The sequence below is a fragment of the Tiliqua scincoides genome, chromosome 10 (assembly GCF_035046505.1).
Source record: "Tiliqua scincoides isolate rTilSci1 chromosome 10, rTilSci1.hap2, whole genome shotgun sequence".
Lineage (NCBI taxonomy): Eukaryota > Metazoa > Chordata > Lepidosauria > Squamata > Scincidae > Tiliqua > Tiliqua scincoides.
This window is the reverse complement of record NC_089830.1, coordinates 20,870,379-20,892,524: the sequence shown is the minus strand read 5'-3', so window position 1 is coordinate 20,892,524 and position 22,146 is coordinate 20,870,379. Positions and strand designations below refer to the sequence as shown.

The 22,146-nt window shown below is 48.2% G+C and overlaps 2 protein-coding genes across 2 annotated transcripts in view; one reads left to right on the top strand and one right to left on the bottom strand.

The window, feature by feature from the left end:
* The first annotated feature begins 5,428 nt into the window (after nt 1-5,428).
* On the top strand, nt 5,429-18,546 carry HAUS5 (HAUS augmin like complex subunit 5). Its single transcript, XM_066638937.1, has 19 exons — nt 5,429-5,563; nt 6,608-6,670; nt 7,762-7,794; nt 9,107-9,131; nt 9,816-9,948; nt 10,155-10,314; nt 10,541-10,616; nt 10,873-10,952; nt 11,515-11,575; nt 11,770-11,897; nt 12,023-12,101; nt 12,417-12,562; nt 13,648-13,810; nt 14,050-14,130; nt 15,022-15,167; nt 15,594-15,708; nt 15,958-16,096; nt 16,549-16,681; nt 18,249-18,546. Exons 1-19 carry the CDS (start codon nt 5,460-5,462, stop codon nt 18,373-18,375), a joined length of 1,992 nt encoding a protein of 663 aa, XP_066495034.1. The 5' UTR covers nt 5,429-5,459; the 3' UTR covers nt 18,376-18,546.
* A 2,784-nt stretch (nt 18,547-21,330) lies between these two features.
* Nucleotides 21,331-22,146, bottom strand: part of LOC136661536 (sulfotransferase 2B1-like) — a 6,450-nt gene continuing 5,634 nt past the window's right edge. Inside the window, exon 5 of the mRNA XM_066638822.1 lies at nt 21,331-21,540. Within this exon, the coding sequence (XP_066494919.1) occupies nt 21,331-21,540 (210 nt within the window). The remainder of the gene's footprint in view (nt 21,541-22,146) is intronic.

Genomic DNA, 22,146 nt, shown 5'->3' with positions numbered 1-22,146 from the left:
TGCAGATACCAGGAGGAATCTGACCAAGATATATATATATATATATATATATATATATATATATATATATATATATATATATATATATATATATATATATTGGCAACCTTCAGTCTCGAAAGACTATGGTATCGCGCTCTGAAAGGTGGTTCTGGCACAGCGTCTAAGAACTTTGGTGTAAATGGGAGGGTTAGTGCCTTCTCCATTTTCTATTTTCTTGCTGAAAATCCTCTCCCCAAGATGCTATTTGTTGCATTGAGATGCTTCTGGAACAAATAGCCACTGGGGGGGAGGGTTCTCAATGCAAAACAACATCAGGGGAGGCGTTAACTACTACCCCCCACCGACTTCCCGCACACCATGGTCCCAAAATGGATCACACACACACCAGCTGATTACTTTAACATGAAAGGATTTCTTCTGGTACACTTCCTGGTTAAAGCCATTTATTGGTCTAACATCATGTGTAGTTTGATCTCCTGATAGGTGTGGGGTTGATTAATTATCTGTGACATCTTGGGGATGGTGACTGTGGTGCTTCTGAGGGTCATGCCCCCGTGCAACACGATAATGTTTGCAAACTTAGGCAAGCCTAAACCCACTGGAATCACTGACATCCTTGTTTCCATGGGGAACTTTGATTTTGATGAATGACCTGTGTTACGTGTGTTCAAGAGTTGGCTTTGGAGTTGGACTTGGCTTTGTACCATCTATAAGCCAATCAGCCAGTAACATCTCCTGCAAATATGTACCTCTGGGAAGTAGGGGAATGGGGGTTGACTTAAGGATGACAGAGAGGTCAGTCCCCTGTTGTCATCTTATTCACTAGCCATGCTCCTGGCCTTCTTCTATCCTTTGTCCCCTATCTTTAAAATCAAGGCTTTCTCCGATTCCCCCATCCCTGACACACACACACACACACATGTCCTGTGTCTGTACTGTACAGAAAAATATTGTATTATGGGATTCCCAGATAGGCACCGTTCAATATACGTTTCTTATTTCTAGTGCGACTTTGAAATAAAACAAAGCAGCTGTTATCCAGAGATGCCCCCCAATGAAATGATTTTTCTCCAAGCTTTGTAACCAAGCTAATTAATTCCTCCTACCAAAATCCAATCTCCTAACCCTGTTAAATCTCTAACGCTCCAGGGAAAATGATCGTGTGTTCTATTTATTTAAAAAAAATGCTTTGTATTAGATGAGAGTGGGGAAGATCCTGAGTCAGTCTTAACAAGACACTTGAAAGCTGTGCAACACGCACATAAGAACATAAGAACATAAGAACAGCCCCACTGGATCAGGCCATAGGTAGGCCCATCTAGTCCAGCTTCCTGTATCTCACAGCAGCCCACCAAATGCCCCAGGGAACACACCAGATAACAAGAGACCTCATCCTGGTGCCCTCCCCTGTATCTGGCATTCTGACATAACCCATTTCTTGGAATGAGTTACCCACTCACTTGGAATGGGAATCCACTCACGAATGCCGGAGTGAATCTCCTTGCGCGCAGTGGGACAGGGGGCCCCGCGGAACATTATGTGAAATGGATAATGTGGCCCAATACTTTTTCTTATATTTCTTTTTAGCATTCATGCTGGGGGAGGGGGGGCACCTGAAAAGGGGTGGATCCATGGCAGAGGTGCTATTGCTCGGAAAATAAGAAAAAAATACTGCCCCACATTCTGTGTTTCACATATTTAGTTTGGTGCTTTCTTCTGTAGTGATGATGGTGGTTGGGTGTGTAGCCTCAAGCTTTGTTCACACACATGTAGTGGGATGAAGTGGTAGACTTCTGAGATCAGGGTCAGCCTAAGACACCCTGGCACCAGAAGCAGTGCCTCCCTTACCCACTGATTCCAATGCCCCTCCTCCTCCTGGTTTCGAAACAGAAACCAGAAACCTGCGGAGGAGAGAAGAGTGATGGCTAGATCGTCTTTCAGTCTGCTCTCCTCTTCCTTTTTGAATCCAGTGAGGGGGGGGAGGAGGGGGGACATTCTCCCCCCCCCCCCTCACCTAAGGCGACTGCCTCAGCTGGCCTCATACGTGAGCTGGCCTTGTACCACTTTAGACTTGCAGGTGGGAAATTGTATTTTTCTCATTCCTTCCTTCCCATTCATCCACCCATTTCAGCTCTCAGTTTAATTTATACCCCACTCATTCATCAGTGTTGCCTCAAGGAGCAATTTTAGCTTGATTGTAAATAGGGGGTGCAGGGTCTGATGATAAGTATGTTACATTTTAAAATGTCACTGTTTGCTTCCTAACTTCTTTAAGTACCTTCCCCCATGCGTGTGTGTGCATGATGGGTGTGCCTGTGTGTGTGTGAGTTTTGGGAGCGACAAAACTCCACAGTGATCTCTGCTGGACAGTTCCGGCCAAGCAACCAAGATAGACTAAAGACTAGTCCACCTATCAGGTTGGCAGAATTAATCCAGACAAATGCTGGGCTTTTGGTAGATCTTTGGTTCCACAAAACGGCAAGTGTTTAATGACTTTAACCCATCTGACTTTGTATTCTGAAGAAATAAACAGTATTTTACAAATCCACACCGAGTCCTGCCTTCTTTAAGCATGATTACGTGTTCCAAGGACATTGGTGCCTTTGTTTCAGCCTCCTTTGAATGACAAGATCACTGGAAATTTTTATGGTGTCTCAGTAAATATTTATTTTGTTTATTGACAAATACATCAATTGAGCATCCTGCAGTTGCAGGCAAACATTGTGCACCCTCCTACAAGTCAACAACAGAGCACATCAGATACTCAGAGAGAGCCTTGTCCTACTGTTGGCTCCAGTTTGGGGGAGGGAAAGCCCTGGGAAGGCACTTCCCCTTGCTTTGGAAAGTACATGCATGCAACCCCCCCCCCCCCCACCTGAGAACCAAACAGTGGACTCACATCCACAGCTATCATCTTACTAGAAGATGGTGGGCCTCCTCAACGGACCCTGGATCCTTGGCCGCCTTAGTAGTGATGTTGGCCAAGACTGGTCCATTCATAAGGTCAACTTCCCAAGGCCGCAGGTTGGCAGAGAGCATCCATCTCCCCATTTGGGTCCACTACTCCTTGCCCTCCTCCCATTCTCTGGGTTGAAAAAGGAAGAGGGAGACTATCTGAGAGAGGAACATGGAGGAGAAGAGTGGGGAGATACTGCTTTGTCTCCTTCCTTCCTAATATTAAAGGAAAATAAAGGGGTGGGGGAGTGAGATTTGAAAGGAGAAAGGAACTGGTGGGGTGTATGTGATTTTAATAGGAAAAGAGGAGGGAAGAGAAGGGAAGGGAGGGGGAGATATTGGGTACACCACTTCTAGCAGCAAAATCAAATGGACTGGCACTGATGCTAACCCCTCCAGTCAGCTAGGAGGTGGGGGGGGCCATCGGATGTGTCCCCTTCAGATATTGCATATCCTCCAGTTCTCCTTAAGAGGCACAGATATGAAGAAATTAAGAATTTGAGACATTCAGTACATATTAAGGCTACAATCCTATAGACACACACACACATATACACATTTCCTGGCCATGTCTCATTGAACACAATGCGGCTTTGTTCTGAGCAGGAATGCATGGGATTGCGCTCAAGAAATTTGAGCATTTCTGTCGTGACTTTCAAAGCATCCTGTTCCTCTGATCACCCCCAGGGACAATCACAATGAAACATTTATTGATGTGAAATGATGCACCAATCACATCACGCTATCTCTGTCATCTTCTTTTGGACTGCAGTACTTTCCTTACTGGTTGCCAGAATGACATCTCTGGGTGACCCCTGTTTGCAGACCCCCGCCAAGTAAGGACATAGGAACATAAGAACAGCCCCACTGGATCAGGCCATAGGCCCATCTAGTCCAGCTTCCTGTATCTCACAGCAGTCCACCAGATGCCCCAGGGTGCACACCTGATAACAAGAGACCTGCATCCTGTCTCCAGGTCATTTATGAAGAGGTTGAAAAGCACCGGTTCCAGGTCAGATCCTTGGGGCATACCGCTTTTCACCTCTCTCCATTGTGAAAATTGCCCATTGACACCCACTCTCTGTTTCCTGGTCTTCAGCCAGGTCTCAATTGTACAGATTGATTACAATCAAGTAATGGTCTATTCCCTGGCTACAGCTCCCTGTCATGTTGTGTGATACTTAGAGGTGGGAGAAAGCAGTATAACTTTTTTTCATTGATTTCAGTGTCTCCCAAAGTTAGAAGCGCAGAAAGAGGTGTTATGAGTTTTTATTCCAAATTTGCATTCTAATTATAAATTAAAATCACTTTAAAAGTGTACTAGGTAGGTGATATAGGTGGTATAGTGTCAGCAGAGGCAACCACAAGTCATTACCCATGCACCTTTTTCATCTCATGGCACACTGGCAAGGCACTAAAATGGTCAAGGCACACCATCAGTTTTTTGACAACTGACAAGGCACACTGCTACCAATGGGGGGGGGGGCTCACATCCCCAATGGCCCTACTGATAAATGACCCTCTCCCAAATTCCCGTAGTTACATGGCACAGTGGTTGAAAACAGCTGCTCTAAAGCCACGATTCATGCAAATGGAGCAGTGGTTTCCAAACTGTGGGTCGGGACCCACTGGTGGGTGATTTGCAACCTGGTTTTTGGTGGGTCCCATAGCAGCTGAGCAGAGCCTCCAATGAAAACACAGGTGATAATTAATTGCCTCAAGCCTGAGACTTTGCAAAAACCAGAACTGCCCTGCAAAGGACTCCTGCAGTTTGCAAAACTGGTGCAAATATAGGGAGATAAATGTTGGAGCAACTTTTTTTCTGGTTATTATTATGTGCAAATAAGTCAAAATATTTTTTCTTTTTAGATTTTTTTTAAGTCCCATAAACCAAAGTGGATCCTGATAGAGCGTCATTTAAAAAAGTGGATCCAGGTGCTAAAAAGTTTGGGAACCACTGAAACAGAGACAGAGTGCCGAAATTACATTTAAATTACATTCATTTATATCTAAATAATTAAAATGTAATTTATTTAAATTTCATTTAGTAATAAATTACATTTATTGCATGATTTTAATTTAATTAATTAAACAACAAAATCAAATCAAATCAATTAGTTAAATTAAATAATTAATTTAATTAATTGATTTGATTTCGTCAGAGAGGGGTGTTAAAATGCTTGATGATGTCACTCCTGGCCATGACGTCACCTCCAGGTTAATGACATCACTTCAGGTGAGTTCCAACAGGTTGTCATTCTAAACAGTGTAAGAGCCACAGGACTAGAGGCAGACTACAGAGCAGCCCTGGTGCCACCCCGAGACTACAAATCCCAGAACGCAAAGCCAAGAAGGCGGCTGCTTATGCATGGACTCAATTTCCCATCTACCTTCGCGCGACTTAAAAAAACTCCATCTCCCAGCATGCTAAGGGAAAGGGAAAGACGGGAGTGGCCGGGCTGGGGGCGCCTGTGTTTGAATGAGCCCCGCTCGAGAGCGGGATGGAGCGGAGCGGGGCGTCGCTGGCGCGGGAGCTGAGGCGGTGGGCGGCCGAGGAGATGAGGCTGCCGCCTGGCAAGGTCCCCTCCGAGAGCGCCGCACGCAGGTGGGGAGCTGGCTGGGGAGGTGGCTCGGCCGTTGGGGCTGCAGCCCCCCCCCCCCCACAGGGCGAGGGTGCCTCTGAGCATGAACAGAGTGCTCCTTGTGGTGGGGGCTCCACTCTTAGCCATGCTTTTTATAAATACCCCAGGCTTGGTCATTATGGGCTGCAGCCCCCCAAAAGAGCCAAGGGCGAGGTTGCCTCTGAGCATTTGCAGAGTGCCCCTATGCGGTGGGGGCTCCACTCCCAGCTGTGCTTCTTAGCGATACCCCATTCTTGACCGTTATGAGCTGCAGCCCCCCCAAAGGGACCAAGGTGTCTCTGAGTGTGTGCAGAGTGCTCCTCTGCAGTGGGGTCTCCCCTCCTAGGCATACTTCTTAGACCGTTATGGGCTGTGTCCCCCCCAAAGGAGCCAGTGGCAAGGGTGCCTCTGAGCATGTGCAACCCCCATCACTGCTCTTTAGTTCACCATGTGTTATTTCTGCCTTTCCCAAGTATCGGTCCCTATTCCCTATGTAAGCTACCATTGCAGAGGCTGCTTCCAACTGTACAGGGACCTCTTGTTTTATGTGAACTTGATTTAGGTCCCAATCCTATTCCATTTTCCAGTGCTGGTGCAGCTGTGCCAGTGGGGTGTGTGCCGCAACCTGTAGTGGGGAGGCAGTCACAGAGGCCTCCTCAAGGTAAGGGAATATTTGTTACCTTATCTTGGGGCTGCATTGCGACTGCACCACTGCTGGAAAGTTGGATAGGATTGGGCCCTTAGACGTTTTTGAAAGAATATTCTTGTTTAATACCGAAACCTAATTTACGCTTGCAAATTTTTGGAATAACGCAACTAGATGTGGTTACCATTTTAAAAAAAATTTACTTGTTTTTTAGATACAGGCTGCTTTGTACCCACATAAAATGAGATACCTGTGCTTTGGTGACCAATTTCATTTTCACAGGGCACTTATAGCTACACCTGTGGGGCTGCCTTTTTCCAGTCTCCCGGTCTCTAGTAGCAGCTTATCTGTTTGATGAATTTTTGCTTTGTTCCTTCTCCAGCATGTGCTCCGGCCAGTGCGCTGAAATCTGGAAGTATGTCATCCGCCATGTTCGTCACCAGAGGTGAGGAAAGGGAGAGCAATGTGGGAGCTGATGATTTAGGATTTGGGTTCTGGTTTCTCTTTGGGGGAGGGGGGTCTTCTGGCTGAAATGGAGCGCCATATCTTGATGGGGCAGAGGACAGAATTATGCCTTTAGGAAGTGGTCCCCAAACTCTGTGCTTGGGTGCACTTGGGCACCATGGCAAACTCACATGGGTGCCGTGGGATGTCCCCTGCGGCCTCTTCTTACCGGAACTGCCAGGCGCCACCATCTCAAATAGTACAAGGTTTTGTGAGATCTCCCACAATTCAAGATGGGGGTGCCCATCTCAAATACCATTCTCAATACCATTCAAATACCATTCTCAAATACCGCCATCTTGAATTGTGCAAGATCTCGTGTGATTCGAAATGGTGCCCAGGAGAGCCGAGCAATGGCACTAGTGCCACAGGACTCCGGGACCGCTGTAAGTTTGGGAACCGCTGCATTTAGGAATTCTGTGTATGCAGCTTTCTGCTTCCTAACATCCCATTGGCTACTTCTGACATCTCATATAGATTACTGAGAGTGTCAGGAAGAGGATAGATGGGTTGCCAACTTTTTTCCTCACTTGCTCTTATGCCTTTAATACCTGACCAACACATGGAATATAAGCCAGTGATGCCCATCTCTCACTTTTTGCCCCCATGTCTAGTTTACCTCCTAACAGAGAGTTTTATTGTATCCAGTTTTACTGTTTCATACTACAGTACTTTGTGTATAATTTTGCAAACCTCTATCATGTATCTCCTCAATCATTTGGGTTATTTTAGTTTAGAATAACAAAGATATATATTCAGTTTTTCTTTAGTAAGGTTTACTTGGGTTAAAAACTTTACCACCTTTAATTTTGGTATGTTTTAAAGGTATAAGAGCAGAGCCTTAAAAATCTTTGGCAACCCAAAGAACAGGTACTCGAGATGTGTTGTCTTTTCTCTTTAGTTGTGTAGCACAAATGTATTGTGTTAAAACTGACTCCCTTGGGCCTGAAGTATTTGTCGGTTTGTGAAACTGCTCTGTTTGTAGTACCAAAGTGTTGTGTGGATTTAATATTTTGCTTTTCTGTGCTGCAGGAATGTGAAGAAGATCCGTGGGAATTTGCTATGGTATCCTTTATTGTTCCCTGGCAGGTGGAAATTCAGCAGGTGAAGCTTTATTCACCTTCATCTCCCATGTGGTGGACAACTGCACCATTTGAATTTCTGTAGTCTGCATCTTGTGTTCCCTTTAAAGCCACAGTCTTCAACTGGGGCGCTGCACCAGGTCTGCAGGTGTGCTGAGGAAGTTTGGAGAACAGCGGTTGAAAATCGCCTAAAATCTCCTCTGGATTCTGCAGCTCTGTTTTTAGGGCAGCTGTCTGTAGTAACAAATTATCTGTTCCTCTTTCTCCACTGGCAGACAGTTGCCCTAAAAACAACCCAGAAGACTCCTGGAAGCTGGAACCATCATCACAAGAGGCAAAGACCATAGAGATCTGTGCCATGAGAAGAGAAAGCACTGAAAATCACTGCTGTAAAGAGCTGTGGCAGGACACAGCTTTATGATTTTTCTCTCCCCATGCCCTCCATGCTATTATTGCAACTGGTGAGAGTTGATACAGCATAGTGGCTAAGTGACTGAGCCAAGTCAGGACTTCCCTGGTCCAGATCTCACCCGTGCCAAAACCTCCAAAGGTGGCCTTAGGCAATCTGCTCTCTCTCTCTCACCCTCAGTCTTCCCCAACTGTGATATGGGGATAATGATACTTGACCTATAGAATTGTTGTAAGGACTGCATCAGGATCATTGTACTCTCAAGAGCCCTGTTCAAATGTTACATGTTGCACCAACCCTGTGTGGTAGTTGTATTTGTGTTCTTAAAAAATACGCATCCCACTCTTCGTGGAAAGAATTCAGGGTAGTTTACAAATGTAAGACAAACAAGTACAGTTTAAAAGCACAGAAGAACAGCAGTACAAAAACCATTTGGCGAAGAGACTAAAAGTTTGTTCGAGGCAAAATTGTTTTCTTTTTTTAAAAGTTTGTTATTGCCAGCTTTTCAACTAAAGGCAGAAAGCATGCAGAGAGGGGGCCCAGCTGCCCATCCATGGGATTTGGTTTGTTAAAGAAAATTAAATGTTTTAAAATATTTAAAGATACCTCACATCTTGTTGCCCTCAGTCTGGCAAGCCAAAACTTGCTGTCTTAACTTGCCCACAATACCCTGTTCTTGAACAGCGTTGCCAACTTTATTACTGACCCTGCTGCTGTGCTGTTACAAGACACCTGCCTTGCAGTAACTGTACAAGCCAGGCTTTTCCCTTCATGCTTGTTTTCTCTTAGATCTGTTCAGTGGTCTGCTTTACATTGTAACGTGATTATTCTCTCGCTCAAATACTAAACATTTGTCTGCCTTAACTTGATCTTCCTTTGTGTGTAGGTACCAACAGATGGAGAAAGCTGAGGTGAGAGACTATAGTATCACGGGCACTTGCTGTCCTTTTATGGGATTAGGGCAGAACAACAATTCACAAAATGATGGGGTGGGTCTGCTGTGGAAGTGTGAAGGACCTGGATACGTGGGGCACAGATTCTAGGGAAGGATGGGCTTTTGAGGCAGATGGTTTCACCTCCATCCAAGTCAAGACCAGGATTGAACACTCTTGTCAATGGACCTCGTGGCTGTGGAGTGGGGGGATGATTCTTCTTTGGAGTGGGGGGGGGGATGATTGCACTACTGCTGGGCCGTCATTCCAGTGTGACTTGGAAATAAGTTACTGCTTTGTGGTTTAGTCCCAGAATATGATTTGAGGGAGGGTCAGAAGAACCCTCCTCTGCTCCCCTCTTAATACCACTATGGGTTAATGGTTTATTTCCCCAATCCACAGATCCTTAACATGCAATTGCTTTATGCATGATTCCATGCAAAGATTTTGTCAATGGGGGCAAGGTAGTGTTAACTTTTGGAAGGGATAATTGAGTTTAGGAGTGTTGGGCAGACTGGGCAAGGGAATCAGATTGGCTGTTCATGAAATGGACTAGAGGTAATGCCTTATGCTTGTCCACCTTGCATGTGGTGGAAGAGCTAACAGTTGGCCTGGATTGCTGCTCACTGTAGGTCTGGGGTGTGCATGTGTCTTCCTCTCCAGGGCATGCGAGGGGACTCGGAGTCGGAGAAGGAGTGCCGTAAGCAGCTTGTCCAGGGCATTGCCCGCCTGCGGGGAGAGCTGCAGCAAGTCGATCTCCAGATTGAGTCAGCACAGCGTGAGCTAGTGGCCAACGGTAAGCCAGAAGGACCAGGCCTTGTGGTGGAGCAAGTTAGGGGAGCTGCCTCTGTTTGTGGTGGAAGCAGTGGGTGGGTTGCTGGGGTCTGCATTGCTGATTCTGGGAGGTGCAAACCTCAACTGCCCCCCCCATCACAGTGCATGGTCCTCCAATGGCACTTGGAGCTCTTGGTTTGGTATAATATTTTACTCTTGTTCTCTCAGAGGTTGCCCTGGAGACTGCCCAGGAGAAGATCCGCGATGCCCAGCGCCGCATCTTGTTGCTCCAGGCCTACTCGACCCGGGTTGCAGCAGAACGCCAGCAGTTGCGCGGGAGAGAGATGCAAGTCCAGGGGCGTCTGGAGCAGCTCAAGGAGATGGAGCGGTATGTCTGCCCGCCACAAGACAAGAAGCAGCGGGTTTTGCTTGCCACGTTTGTCCATAGGGCGCAGGAGAAGATGGCATCCCGGCAGCTCACCCTCCTTGGAGCCCCTTCCCTACACGTACCAGTGCCCTGGATGGCCGGGGTCTGGGAAACAGGTGTCTGAATTGCATTTTGTAGGGGGAATATGGTGCACCCTTCTAATGAAATCCTCATGTTCTCTTGGCAGGAAAGCCAAGGCACAGATGGTGTTTGGTGGGAAAGCTTACTTGTCTGGATTCCCCACTCTGGAGCCAGAAGTTCTGGTGAGAGCCTGTTGGTTAAATACCAGTGGGGAACTGGGAGCAGAGCAGGAGTGTTATGACAGATAGGTTGGTGGGGGTGATCGTGAGGAGTATAAATGCTGGTAGTGGCAGCAAGTCTTAGGAGTGGATGAGACTGTCTTGCAGTTTCTTCGTAGACTTTTAGATCATCCACTGCAGTGGGAACGGGAGGGGGGGCGATGACAGAGGAGACTGCAAATCTCTGCCCATGTCAGCATCTCTTCTGTGTTCTCTGTAGCGCAATGTCCAAGAAGCCTGCCAACTCCGCTTCCTGTTCCTGAAGACCCTCTTTGAGCATGGCATGTCTGGGAATGTCGGGTAAGGACCTCCCCGTGTCCCTTGGGCAGGTTAGAGGGACATCTCTACCCTCAACCTCCCTTTGTGCCTTTTCTCCAAACCATCCTCCTGGGCTGGAAATATTCCCTGTATTTCAATTTGGGTATCTGGGAATTTGAATCAGGCTGTAAGGAATTGAATTGACAGTTGAGGTAGTCAACCTACTCAGCCACTGGTGATTCTCTAGGGTGTGTGTTTTCCAGACCTTTGAGCTTGAGATGCCGGTGATTAAACCTGCAGGTCTTCAGTCGTGCAGGCAGTTGCCCTGGCGTTGATTGACAGCCCCTTCCTCCTTTTCCAGTGCAGTGGTATTATGGTGCCATCGCTGTGCACGGTACTTTACACAGAGTGAGAATACAGATTCCTTGCCCCAAGGAGCTTACACTACTGACTCAAGGAAGACAACTTGGAGGGAGGGGATGGAATTGGGGTATACGAGGGAAGCGTCATTTCAGGTGCACCTACAGGACTTGGTTATAATAGGAAGAGGAGCTGTGTTTGTCTGCCCTTGGGCTTCTGACACCCCTTCTTTTGTATCTCTCAGCAGTGAGATGACCCAGGAACAGCTGAACACCGCCTACCAACACTGGCTGAGCACCGTGGAGGTAAGCGAAGTCCCTTGGGAGCGTTTTATGCTTCCAGTGGCTGAGAGGACCTTTGCTTGTTGCTGGGGAAGGCACAGGGGCCCCATCCTGGAGGCATTTAAGCATCCCCTGACGTGCCATTGCTTAGATGGCGTCAGGTGGGCCATTCCTACTGCATTCCTACTGAGCTGTGGGTGTGTCCATACTCCCTACAGAAAATGGTGGGCTCCCACCCGCCTGCCCATATCCTCTCGGCCCTGGAGCACCTGGCCCTACAGAGGACCCAGAAGCTGCAGGAGCTCACTGACAGCATCAACATCTCCAAAGATGTGGCAGCACTCAAGTAGGTCTTGTCCTAGGGAGGGGGTTGGAGTGGGTGCATGTGTTTTTGAGACACCCCTGGAAGGGCCAAGGTGGCCTTGACCCATGTCAGTGTCTACAGTTCTGCCCATTCTGCCCTATACCCAGGTTCCGCTATGACAGTGTCCACTTAGAAGATGTCTCGGACCCGGTGGACAATTTGCCCTCTGTCCAGGGCCTCATAAAGGTGAGGAGTTTGTAACAGGGATGTGGGATACAGGGCCAGTTGACAGATGGCTTTCCATCTCAAGTTATGGGAGCATCAAGTGATGCTGTGCTTGTGCTGGTGAGCTAATTTGGCCATACCTTAATTAGGACCCAATCAAGTAAAACACACCATCTTAAACCGCCCCTTCTCGGCCTGCTTCCCTAAACACTCAGGCCCCAGAAGCGTACAGTTAATGTGGCAGAATTTAATAGTCATAGACAAGACCCGGAGTTTTCTCAGTGCTGAGGCCGTGAAATGTCAGTGTCACATGGCTTTTGTCTCTTCCCATGGTAGGAAGGCTGGAGCAAGTGTGAGATGCTCTGTGTGCAGCATCTCCCCCTGCAGGCCAAAGGGAAAAGCCTTTCATCGGATCTGGAAACTGTCGTTCAGGAGATGCACCGTTTGCTGTCCGATGGCTCAGAGCGGACCATCCTGGCCAGGTAAGAGATGACACCTGCCACCTGGCTCCTTGCTTGCAGCCTGATGGCTGAGTTGCTTCCCGGGGTAGTGTAGATCCTTTGACGGTGTCCCGGCGCTCATTGAACACGTGAAATGGCCTTATACGGTCCATCTAAGCTCCATGTTGTTCAAGCAACTCTCCGGGTTTTGAGTGGGTTCATTTCTCTTGGAGGAGCATAGATCACAGGTACAGCACCTGCTGGGGACAGCTGGGCAGAAGATTGTTTGCTGTGATAACCACTGCAGCAAACAAACAGCCCTGTTCCAAAACCTTTGGCATCAGCATTGCTTCTCTTGAATCCTGGGTGACCCATTGGGAGCTCAGTGGCAGAGCCTCTTCTGTCTTGCATGCAGAAAGTCCTTGGTTCAACCCCTGGCAATAGTATCCAGGTTAAAGCAGAGAGCAATTTCTGTCCGGGACCCTGCAGAGCAGGTGCCAATCAGTGTTGGCGATACAGTGCGTAAGATGGATTAGTGGTGTTGACTTGGCAGGCAGCAGCCTCTTGTATTCAGGACAGGTGATGTCGAATGTGTTCCTCGGATTAAAGGTGAACTTTGTTCTGAGTTTTTGTGGGTTTTCTAATACAGCCATGCCCCCATATCCACGGGGGATCTGTTCCATGGACCCTTGCAGATATGGAAACCGCGGATACAGGGGACGCTATTAAAAATAGAAGCCCCCACACCACCACCCTTGCACTGCCGCCCCACCCCCCGTGTGCCCATTAACATTGTAATAAAGCGTACTGGTTTTCTTGTTTCAACTGGTCACTACTTAAGGGACGTGGTGGCGCAGCGGGTTAAAGCTTTGGGGGATGTGAGCCTTCCCCCACTGGCAGTGTGGTAGTGCCTTGTCAATTGTCAAAAACCTGATGGTGCGCCTTGACAATTTTCATGCCTTCTCAGTGTGCCGTGAGATACGAAAGGTTGAAAATCACTGATATAGGTTGGCTTCCCCCTGTGCTGCTCAAGTAGACCTAACAGGGACCCTTTCTTTCTTCCTTCACCCCCCCCATGCTGATTTTATTCCTCACCCACCCCCAAAATTAAAAAACAAACAAACCAGAGCTGTGTTTGAGTTGGAGCTACGGGCCGTGAGGTTACGGGGCTACAGGGACGGACTGCTGACTAGCTGCCGGGAGCTGGATGAGGTGGTAAGGAGCCGGCACGCGGAGCTACAGGGCTTGCAAGCCAAGCGCCAGCGCATTCTGGACTTCCGCCGTTTAGTGGTGAGTGCCACCTAAGATTCTGGAGGTGCCACGCGGTCCTACGTCTGGGGTCTAATTGTGTAGTGTCAGAATGTAGCCAGCTCTTGGTTGGGGTAGGCAAGTGCAAATCAGAGCTGGTGTAAAATGTGTGTGTGGGGGGGGTGGGGGTGTGAAGACTTGTAGGGCTTATGATTGAATTTGCACGTGTCTGTGTCTTTTCAATATCTTTAATGGATGCCTTTGCCTTCCTTCCTCTGCAGAACGAGAAACAGGAGCATATCCGGGCACTCATCAAAGGCACTTCTTATATAAAGTCCCAACTTCGCAAAGACCAAGCTGAGGTGAGGTGGCCTCAGTGATGCCACTTTGCTTCAGAAGGGGGCAGTAGTGGGCGGAGATCTTTCTTGGACAAGAACAGGGTGGCTGGTGGGGAAAGAGTCAGGAGTCCGACGTACCAATAGAGGAGTTGAACGTAAGGGAAATGCTTGTGGGGCTGTCCTGGTACATGCCAACCTCATTTATACCGCAATTCTGTCTGTGGGTGAATAGGGAGAAGTCTCAGACCTGGTTGCTATGACCTACTGCCCAAGCCCTGCCCTTCCATTGTAGTTGGGGGGGGGGGGGACAGAAGGATGTCACTTCATGACCTGGTGGCCTACCTCACAGGTTGTTGTGAGGACAAAAGGAGGGGAGAAACTGTACATCACCCTGAGCTCCTTGGAGGAAGGGTGACACAAAAATTGGAAAAAATAAATATTGTGGGTGCAGACGGACCCTGCCAGGGGGGCCTTTGGGAGATACACCAGTTCTCCCCGGGACCAGGGAAGTATGAGGCTTTCTGTGGGGGTTTGTCACTCAGATGTCTCCTTTGCCTGCAACTTCCTGTTGAATTGCCTTGCGCCTAGTCACCACAACACTTCAGGGGAGTCAAGTGGGGTCCCAAATGCTCCTTAAATCTGGCTTGACAACAGGGGATAATTGGAATAACAGTTTATAAGTATCAGGGGTGGAGAGTGCAAAAGAATGCTGAGGCACCACCTCTCTGCCCAGTTTTTCTTGCCTGTGGGTTTCCAAGCAGAATACTGAGGACTAGAAACCTAGTTTTGTTGGGGGGGGGGATTATTGCGGTGCTGCTTTCTGCACCCGGAAATAGATTCTGTGCTTAGTAGCTATACATAGGACCCCTCGGAGAGGGTCTCCCTGAATTGACTCTCTCTCTCTCTCTCTATCAGATCCAGGACTTCATCAACAAGAAGCTGCTGCCTCAGGCCGAGCAGGTGGCAGTGGTGACACGGCAGCTGCACAACCGTGTGAAGCAGGAGGTGGAGCAGTTTGGGGCCGTCGCCCTGCCTTGCCTGCTGCGCCGGGAGCTGCCTGGGTGGGTCCTTCCCCTTGTTCCTTCTGACGGGCGAGTGGTGTTACGAGCACATAAATAGCCACACGTGTGGGAGGAGGAGGAGTTGGCAGCACCCGATTCACACTCCTGAGAATTTCTCGTTCATTTGTTTTTAAAAGCATCCCTTCTAAAAACGTGCCTCTTGCTCAGATCGCACAGGGTGGGCGTCCTGCCTGGAGTGCCCTGTGCTCTCAGTACAACTGTGGGGCTGCGATGGAGCCAGCTCCACACTGGGGAGACAGTTTTTTTTTGGGGGGGGGGGGGGCTCCCTTTGCTGGAAGGACAGACTCCCCTGTCACACCTGGACCAGCTGATATAGAGCCTTGTTGTTGCTTCTTGTCATTTTAAGAACAAGGAGGCTCAATGCCCATCGTTCTCTCTTCCCTCCCCCCCCCCCCAATCTTCCAGGTCTCAATGCGTCGCTGCCCAGGAACTTTCTATCCACCGCCTGAACCGGGCCGCGCCACCCAAGTACCTGAGCTTCCTCAACGTGTGCAAGGGGCTGGCCTTCCCACTCTACAAGGTGTGTGACTCCCGGTCCGTGTATCTGTCCATGTTCCAGTACAGGCATCTGGGACAAGTAGGCAGAGATTGGATCAGGTCGGACCGTTGAGATGCCAACGGTCCGTTCAGGTACCCCCAAGAGCGTCTTCCCTTGCTCCTTGTGGCCAGCCCCCTTGTAACGGTTCCGGGTGCAGAAAGGGGAAGGGCGTTGCTGGGTGCTCTCCTCGGTTTCTTCGTCGCACCTCTCTCTTTCCTATCCCTTTTTCAGGCTCCGGAGCAGCTGCCCTTCCATGTGGTAGAGCTGAAGCAGACTCTCATTGGCCTCCAGAGCCAGCTGGCTTCGAAGCGGAGGGCACTGGGAAACCTGCAGCAGCAGCTGGACAACACCACCGAACCGGATGCGCAGAGTGAGTGCGCTTGTGGGTTTTAATAGTAAACTGCTTGGGTGTCAGACTTGGCTGAAAAGCAGGGCATGGGTTTAAAAATAGGCACGCAGAATCCATTGGAGAATCTACTTCCTGATTTTTGTGGACCAGGAATGGATACTCTGGGCTCATAAGGCTACCCACAAAGTCAGACCAAAGAGATGAAATGTCTCCCATATCCAAGTTCTGCCATCATTTTGTCGCCGACCTTTATTTTATTTAAAGAATTTGCATCCCGCCTTTCTCACAGTGCAGACAGTCAAGGCAGCTTCCGACATTAAAACGATAACATTAAAATAATAACATTAAAACAAACCCCACTGGATCACATCAGGTGAAAAGCTACATTTTATTAAATGTACATTTGATGCCAAATCAATCTTTCCTACCCACAATCTCCCTCAGTGCCTTTCTCTTTCTCCATCTGTCCTCAGCCCTAGTGCGAGAGGTGCAAGCCCACGATCAGGATCAGGCCCATGAGCTGCTTCCCCGGATCCAGCGGGTGGCGGACGAGTGCAGCCACCGCATAGAGCTTTGGCAGGAGCTGCAGGCCGTCATGGATGCCTGGTGAGTAGAGAGAGACTGGTGGGGACGAGAAGGGAAAAGAGCTGGTAGGAGCAGCTTGAAGCAATGAGGGTCAATGGAGAACTCATAGCTACTAGCCATAGTAGCTGATGTGGTACCTCCATGGTTAAAGGTAGTATATCGGGAACAGAGAGAGGGCTGTTGCCTTCAGGTCCTGCTCGAGATCTTCCACTATTGGAAACTGAATGCTTGAGACCCAGAAGGACTACTCTTATATTTTCTTAAGTAGGGCTAGCTGCATATTCTGACACACATGTCATGAAACTGTTGTTTCATTTGAGTTCGTTGTTTCTCTTGCATGGGTATTAGAGTAGGTAGGACTCCTCAGGTGCAAAAGATTGAGGTAAGAATGGTTGAGTTCTTTAGTGAAGAGGGTAAAAACCTTTAGAGAAGGAAACTTGGTTGTCTTCCTTCTCACGAGACTAAGGGAGAGTTAGCCTCACTCTGGTGTTGTGAGTAAATGAGAGAAACTAAACTAATTCTGGCTACTCAGACAGCTTTGTAGTGGTTTTTCAGCAGGTTCACAAAAGGGTTCCAACTTAGAGGAGTCCTGCAGGTTTGGTAGCCTCTTAGAACTGTAATACCTTTATCCAAAGCGCATATCTGAATTGTGTTGGAGCCGTCTTGTCAGTTGGGAGTACTTAACGGATAATACGCTCTGTTTCTTATTCCTTTTCGTCTGGGTCTCAGCGAGGTATCTGGGAACCATTATTCTCTTCCCTTATAGGGAGTAAAAGAGAGGAATTAAAGAGAGCCTAAGCTGCAAGGCATCCCTTACGTTTAAGCCAGGGCATCCCTCTAGCGATCCTGGTTCTTTGGCTGGTGGCAGCGGAGTTGCTCCCTAGGGGGTATTGCCCCCCAGGACTCTGACAACACACTTCAGAACGTCCTAGCCCTTCAAGATCCTGTAACAGGAGGTATACAGCAATCAACTATGCATCCCAGAAGAGGGTTTGCGATGACTGTGTCGCTGTGGATATGGTTCCCTGAAAGTCAGACACTGAAAATTGGCAGTATGGGATCATGACAGAGCGGATGCTTCCCATGTACCAAGGCTTGTGCCCCAGAAGCATCCCAGAATCCTCTGCAAGATGCAGAAGCAGAGGCGTCACATGCTGCCCTGGCACCCAAAGCAGTGATGTTATGATGTGACATGGTGACACATCACTTACGGGTTCTCCACAAAGGGGGGGGGTGCTTGCTTCGGCAGCTTTGTGCCCTCCCTTCCTTGTGGAGGTTCCCCTTAAAGGAATGGAAGGCGTGAAGCTGCTAGCGCTGCCTCCATAACTAGGGCGGAGCCTGAGGGGCTGTCATGTGCCCACTCCTGGCAGAGTGCGTGGAGCTCAGTCTCTGACTAGTTACACACCTGTGCAGAAGTTCCCGGCAGGCAATCAACACAGAAAGGGGGTGTGTTGAGGGCCTTGGAAACCACTGCTGTAGTCGAGACTGTCATCCCTGGAGTTGGTGGGAGGGCTTCTTGTCCAGCAGCGGTTGGGATAGGTGAGGGGGCTACAGCACCTGCAACTCACCCTTATTTCTCTTTTTCTAGGTGGGAACAGCCTGCCCAGTTTGTGCTTCCCCACGAGCAGCGCCTTGGCTTTACCTTGCGGCAGTGGCTGGAGCGCTGGAACCGGGCAGCCAGAAAACTGCAGCAGCAGCGGCATAGCTGGGCCTGAGACCACCCCTGGAGTCCTCCAACCAGCAGGAGTGGATCCCAGGGGTAGCAGTGCTCATGGCTGAAGTGGGTGTCGGCCCAGTGGCTGGTTAGTGGTACACTTGTAGTCTTGGGGCCAAATCACACACATTACACAGGGTGAGAATTCTGGACTGCCCCACACACACACACACACACACACACACAGTCTAAAGAGTCATCGTTTTGAATCTTCCCCCATGCAAAACAAACACCCCCTTAGTGAGTGTAGTAAACGTATTTCCTGTTTCTTTGTAAAAAGAATCTTTATAATAAACTTTAGATAGTAACCTTAATTTAGGCTGGCTCGTGTCATTTGTAAACCTTAGAGCAGCAGTCCAGGACCCATCAGTGGGTTATGAAGCAATTGTTGGTGGTTCGCGAAACTGGCAGGGCAGATTAGGCAACGTGCATCAAGAGTTAAACAAGCTGCTACTTGCAGAGGGAGCACTGCGGCCTAATCACCATTATAGCCACACCCTTTGGATTTATAACACAGGCAGCAGCATCTAGGGCAGTGGTTCTCAAATTTTTAGCACCAGGACCCACTTTTTGGAATGAATCTGTCAGGACCCACTGGAAGTGACATCAAGTAGATAAATTTTTAACAATCCTAGGCGGCCATCCTACCTACACTTACCCAGGAGTAAGTCCCATTGATTATCATTGTTAAAAGCATATATACATAGTAGCCTATTAAAAGTACAGATCTATAACATTTCCCCAAATGCAGTCATATACCATGGGAGCATCCAGTCTAATATATTAAAAATATTGACATGAATGGAGACCCACCTGACATTGGCTCACCACCCAACTAGTAGGTCCCAACCCACAGTTTGAGAAACACTGCTCTAGGGCCTCCAAACTGTTTGAGAACCCCTGCCTTAGAGCAATGGCCTAATACAAATTTTATCCTTTCAACCGGAGGTGAGGTGACTGCAGAATACAAGCTACCCTGTTCATCAATGAACAAATGTCTGCATCCTTTTTTACCTCCTAGGGCTAGAAGTGCTTGAGAGCTGGTTTTTTAAAGGTTCTAGTAAGCTTAGTTTAAATAGGTTCCAGCATGCTAGCCAAGCCAGAATTTCTCCAAGCAAACTAGAAAAGATGACCATCACCATACTTGCGTCATTTCCCCTGTTTTTCTATCTCAACAACAGCGGAATCTGTCAAAAACAGGGCAGCCCCCATAGTGTAGAGCAGGGGTGCCCAAACCCCGGCCCTGGGGCCACTTGTGGCCCTCAAGGCCTCTCAATGCAGCCCTCAGGGAGCCCCCAGTCTTCAATGAGCCTCTGGCCCTCCAGAGATTTGTTGGAGCCCACACTGGCCCAACGCAACTGCTATCAGCATGAGGGCGACTGTTTGACCTCTAGTGTGAGCTGTGGGATGAGGGCTCCCTCCAATGTTTGTTTCACGTCTGTGATGCAGTAGCGGCAGCAAAGGAAAGGCCAGCCTTGCTTTGTGCAAGGCCTTTTATAGGCCTTGAGCTATTGCAAGACCTTCATTCATTCATATAAGTTCATCTTTAATATATTCATTTATGTAAACTTATGTAAATTTGTTCAAATTTTAAATGTAAATTAATTCTTTTTTTCCCTGGCCCCTGACACAGTGTCAGAGAGCTGATGTGGCCCTCCTGCCAAAAACTTTGGACACCCCTGGTGTAGAGTGTACGGAATAGCATGGTGACCTCCATAAAATTGATTTCAATGAAGAGATGCCATTTTGTCATTTTTAAATTAACCATGCTGGAAGCATGCTACTAGCCTAACGTTCTACAAGTCAATTCCCTGCTTTTTCAAAGGCAAAGTGGTGGCTGGTGTCATATTTCTATGGTGTCCGTTGTCCAAGTGACACATTCAGATTGACACATTCAAACAACACGGCGCAAAAAATTTGAACCATTTTGTGTTTATCTGAATAATTTTGATTTGTTCTTAATTTGGGTGCGAGAATTTCAAAAATGCTACCATTTTTTGGCATAGCAACAGTAGTTTAGCCACAATTTATGCTAGGCAGCTGCATAATAGAACATGTACTATAATGTATTAGGCTAGGGGTGCTCACACTTCTTTGGCTCGAGAGCTACTTTGAAACCCAGCAAGGCCCGGAGATCTACCAGAGTTTTTTTTTTTTACAATGTTCGCGCCATCATAACATATAACATTTATGTATACAATGTATGTTGGTGTACCTTGAGCCCCACTGAGTATAACAGGACTTACTCCTGAGTAGACATGCCTAGGATTAGGCTGTGAGGCTGCAATCCTAGCCACACTTGCCTGGGAGTAAGCCCTATTGAGTACAATGGGCCTCACTCCCGGCGTTTCCTCCCAGAGGCACTTGAAGGGGTGGGGGTCGGCACTCCGCGATCTACTCATTTTGCCTCGCGATCTACCAGTAGATCGCGATCCACCTATTGAGCACCCCTGTATTAGGCAAAAGGATAGATAAAACACAAAATTTAAGACAATGAAAGGATACAAAAAAATTTACTATTGGAATTGGCACCTCTGAATTGTGTAAGAAACATTAAAAATTCAACAATTTAGCACATTGTAATTACAAAGATTGAAGCAACTGCTTTCTTGGGTGGGGTTTTTAGTGTCAAAAGCAAATCACCCCCTTGTGGAATTAAATGTAAAAACTCTACTTAAGTACCCAGGTATTCTTTGTCCTGCATGTGTACAGCAAGAGTTAGATGGACAAACCCACCACGCTCCTTGTACAGATGGAAGGTGGTGAAGCCTTGTGGGTGCATCTCCAGCTGCCCTATAACGAGCAATAGCCACAGGGATAACATAGCCCCACTGTTGCCTCATCTCAGAAACCAAAGGAGCTGGAAAAATCTATAAGGAAGCTGCCAGCGCTTCTTTTCCTCTCTGCTCCCTGTAGTGTCCTTGGGGCCAGAGGCCCTCTTTTTTTTTTCTTTTTTTTACAAAGCTGGCATCCTCCCGCTCTGCTCCTGTAGCTTCTCTGCCAACCCGCCCAGGAGGCTTCGGACGTCACGGACAAAGCGATAGACGAAGCGCTGGCCGCTGCTCTTGTGAATGATGTTCTTGCGGTAGTAGTAGCGTAAGCCCCGACTCAGCTTCTCATAAGTCATGCGGGGCTTGTTCTTCCGCTGGCCCCAGCGTCTGGCCACCTGGGGATGGGAAGAAAACAGTGCTTACCAAAATGGTTGGTGACGCCCACTCTGCTCCCACAGGTTTGGGGAAGGGGTGGACCAACGATTTTCACTTGATTTTAGCAGTTCCTGAAGTGCTGTTGCCCTTTTATCGGCTTGCCTCTGTGATTCCTGGCTGCCATCTCCTGTTCGTCTGAACAGGGTTTCATTTAACTACTAAGGGTATTGAAACAGATGGCTTTGTAAAAGTGGTATCCTAAACCCCAAAGCAGATGACTAGAGCTAAAGAGTCAAGTTGCGTGTTGCAGCAGAAACCTTCAGGGAGGGGCCCGTAACCCTTTTGGTAGAAAACATACTTGGCATCTTCAGTTAAAGGACTTCCACTGTGGAAGAGATCCTCCATGTGAACCTGAAGTGCTGCTATGACAATCTGTTTAGTAGGGGGATAGTAAAGGGGGAGTGGACTACGATGATTACTGGGCTGGGGCACCTTCCTTATGAGGAAAGGCGATGGTGTTTGGGCCTCTTCAGCCTAGAAAAGAGACGCCCGAGGGGGGACATGATTGAAACATACAAAATTATGCAGGGGATGGACAGAGTGGATTGGGAGATGCTCTTTACACT

Coding starts and splice junctions, on each gene's coding strand:
- HAUS5 (XM_066638937.1), top strand. CDS start 5,460: ATGGAGCGGAGCGGGGCGTCGCTGGCGCGGGAGCTGAGGCGGTGGGCG. Junction 7,795..9,106: donor ATCCGTGGGAATTTGCTATG/GTATCCTTTATT, acceptor CTTTGTGTGTAG/GTACCAACAGATGGAGAAAG. Junction 15,168..15,593: donor CTGCGCCGGGAGCTGCCTGG/GTGGGTCCTTCC, acceptor CCAATCTTCCAG/GTCTCAATGCGTCGCTGCCC.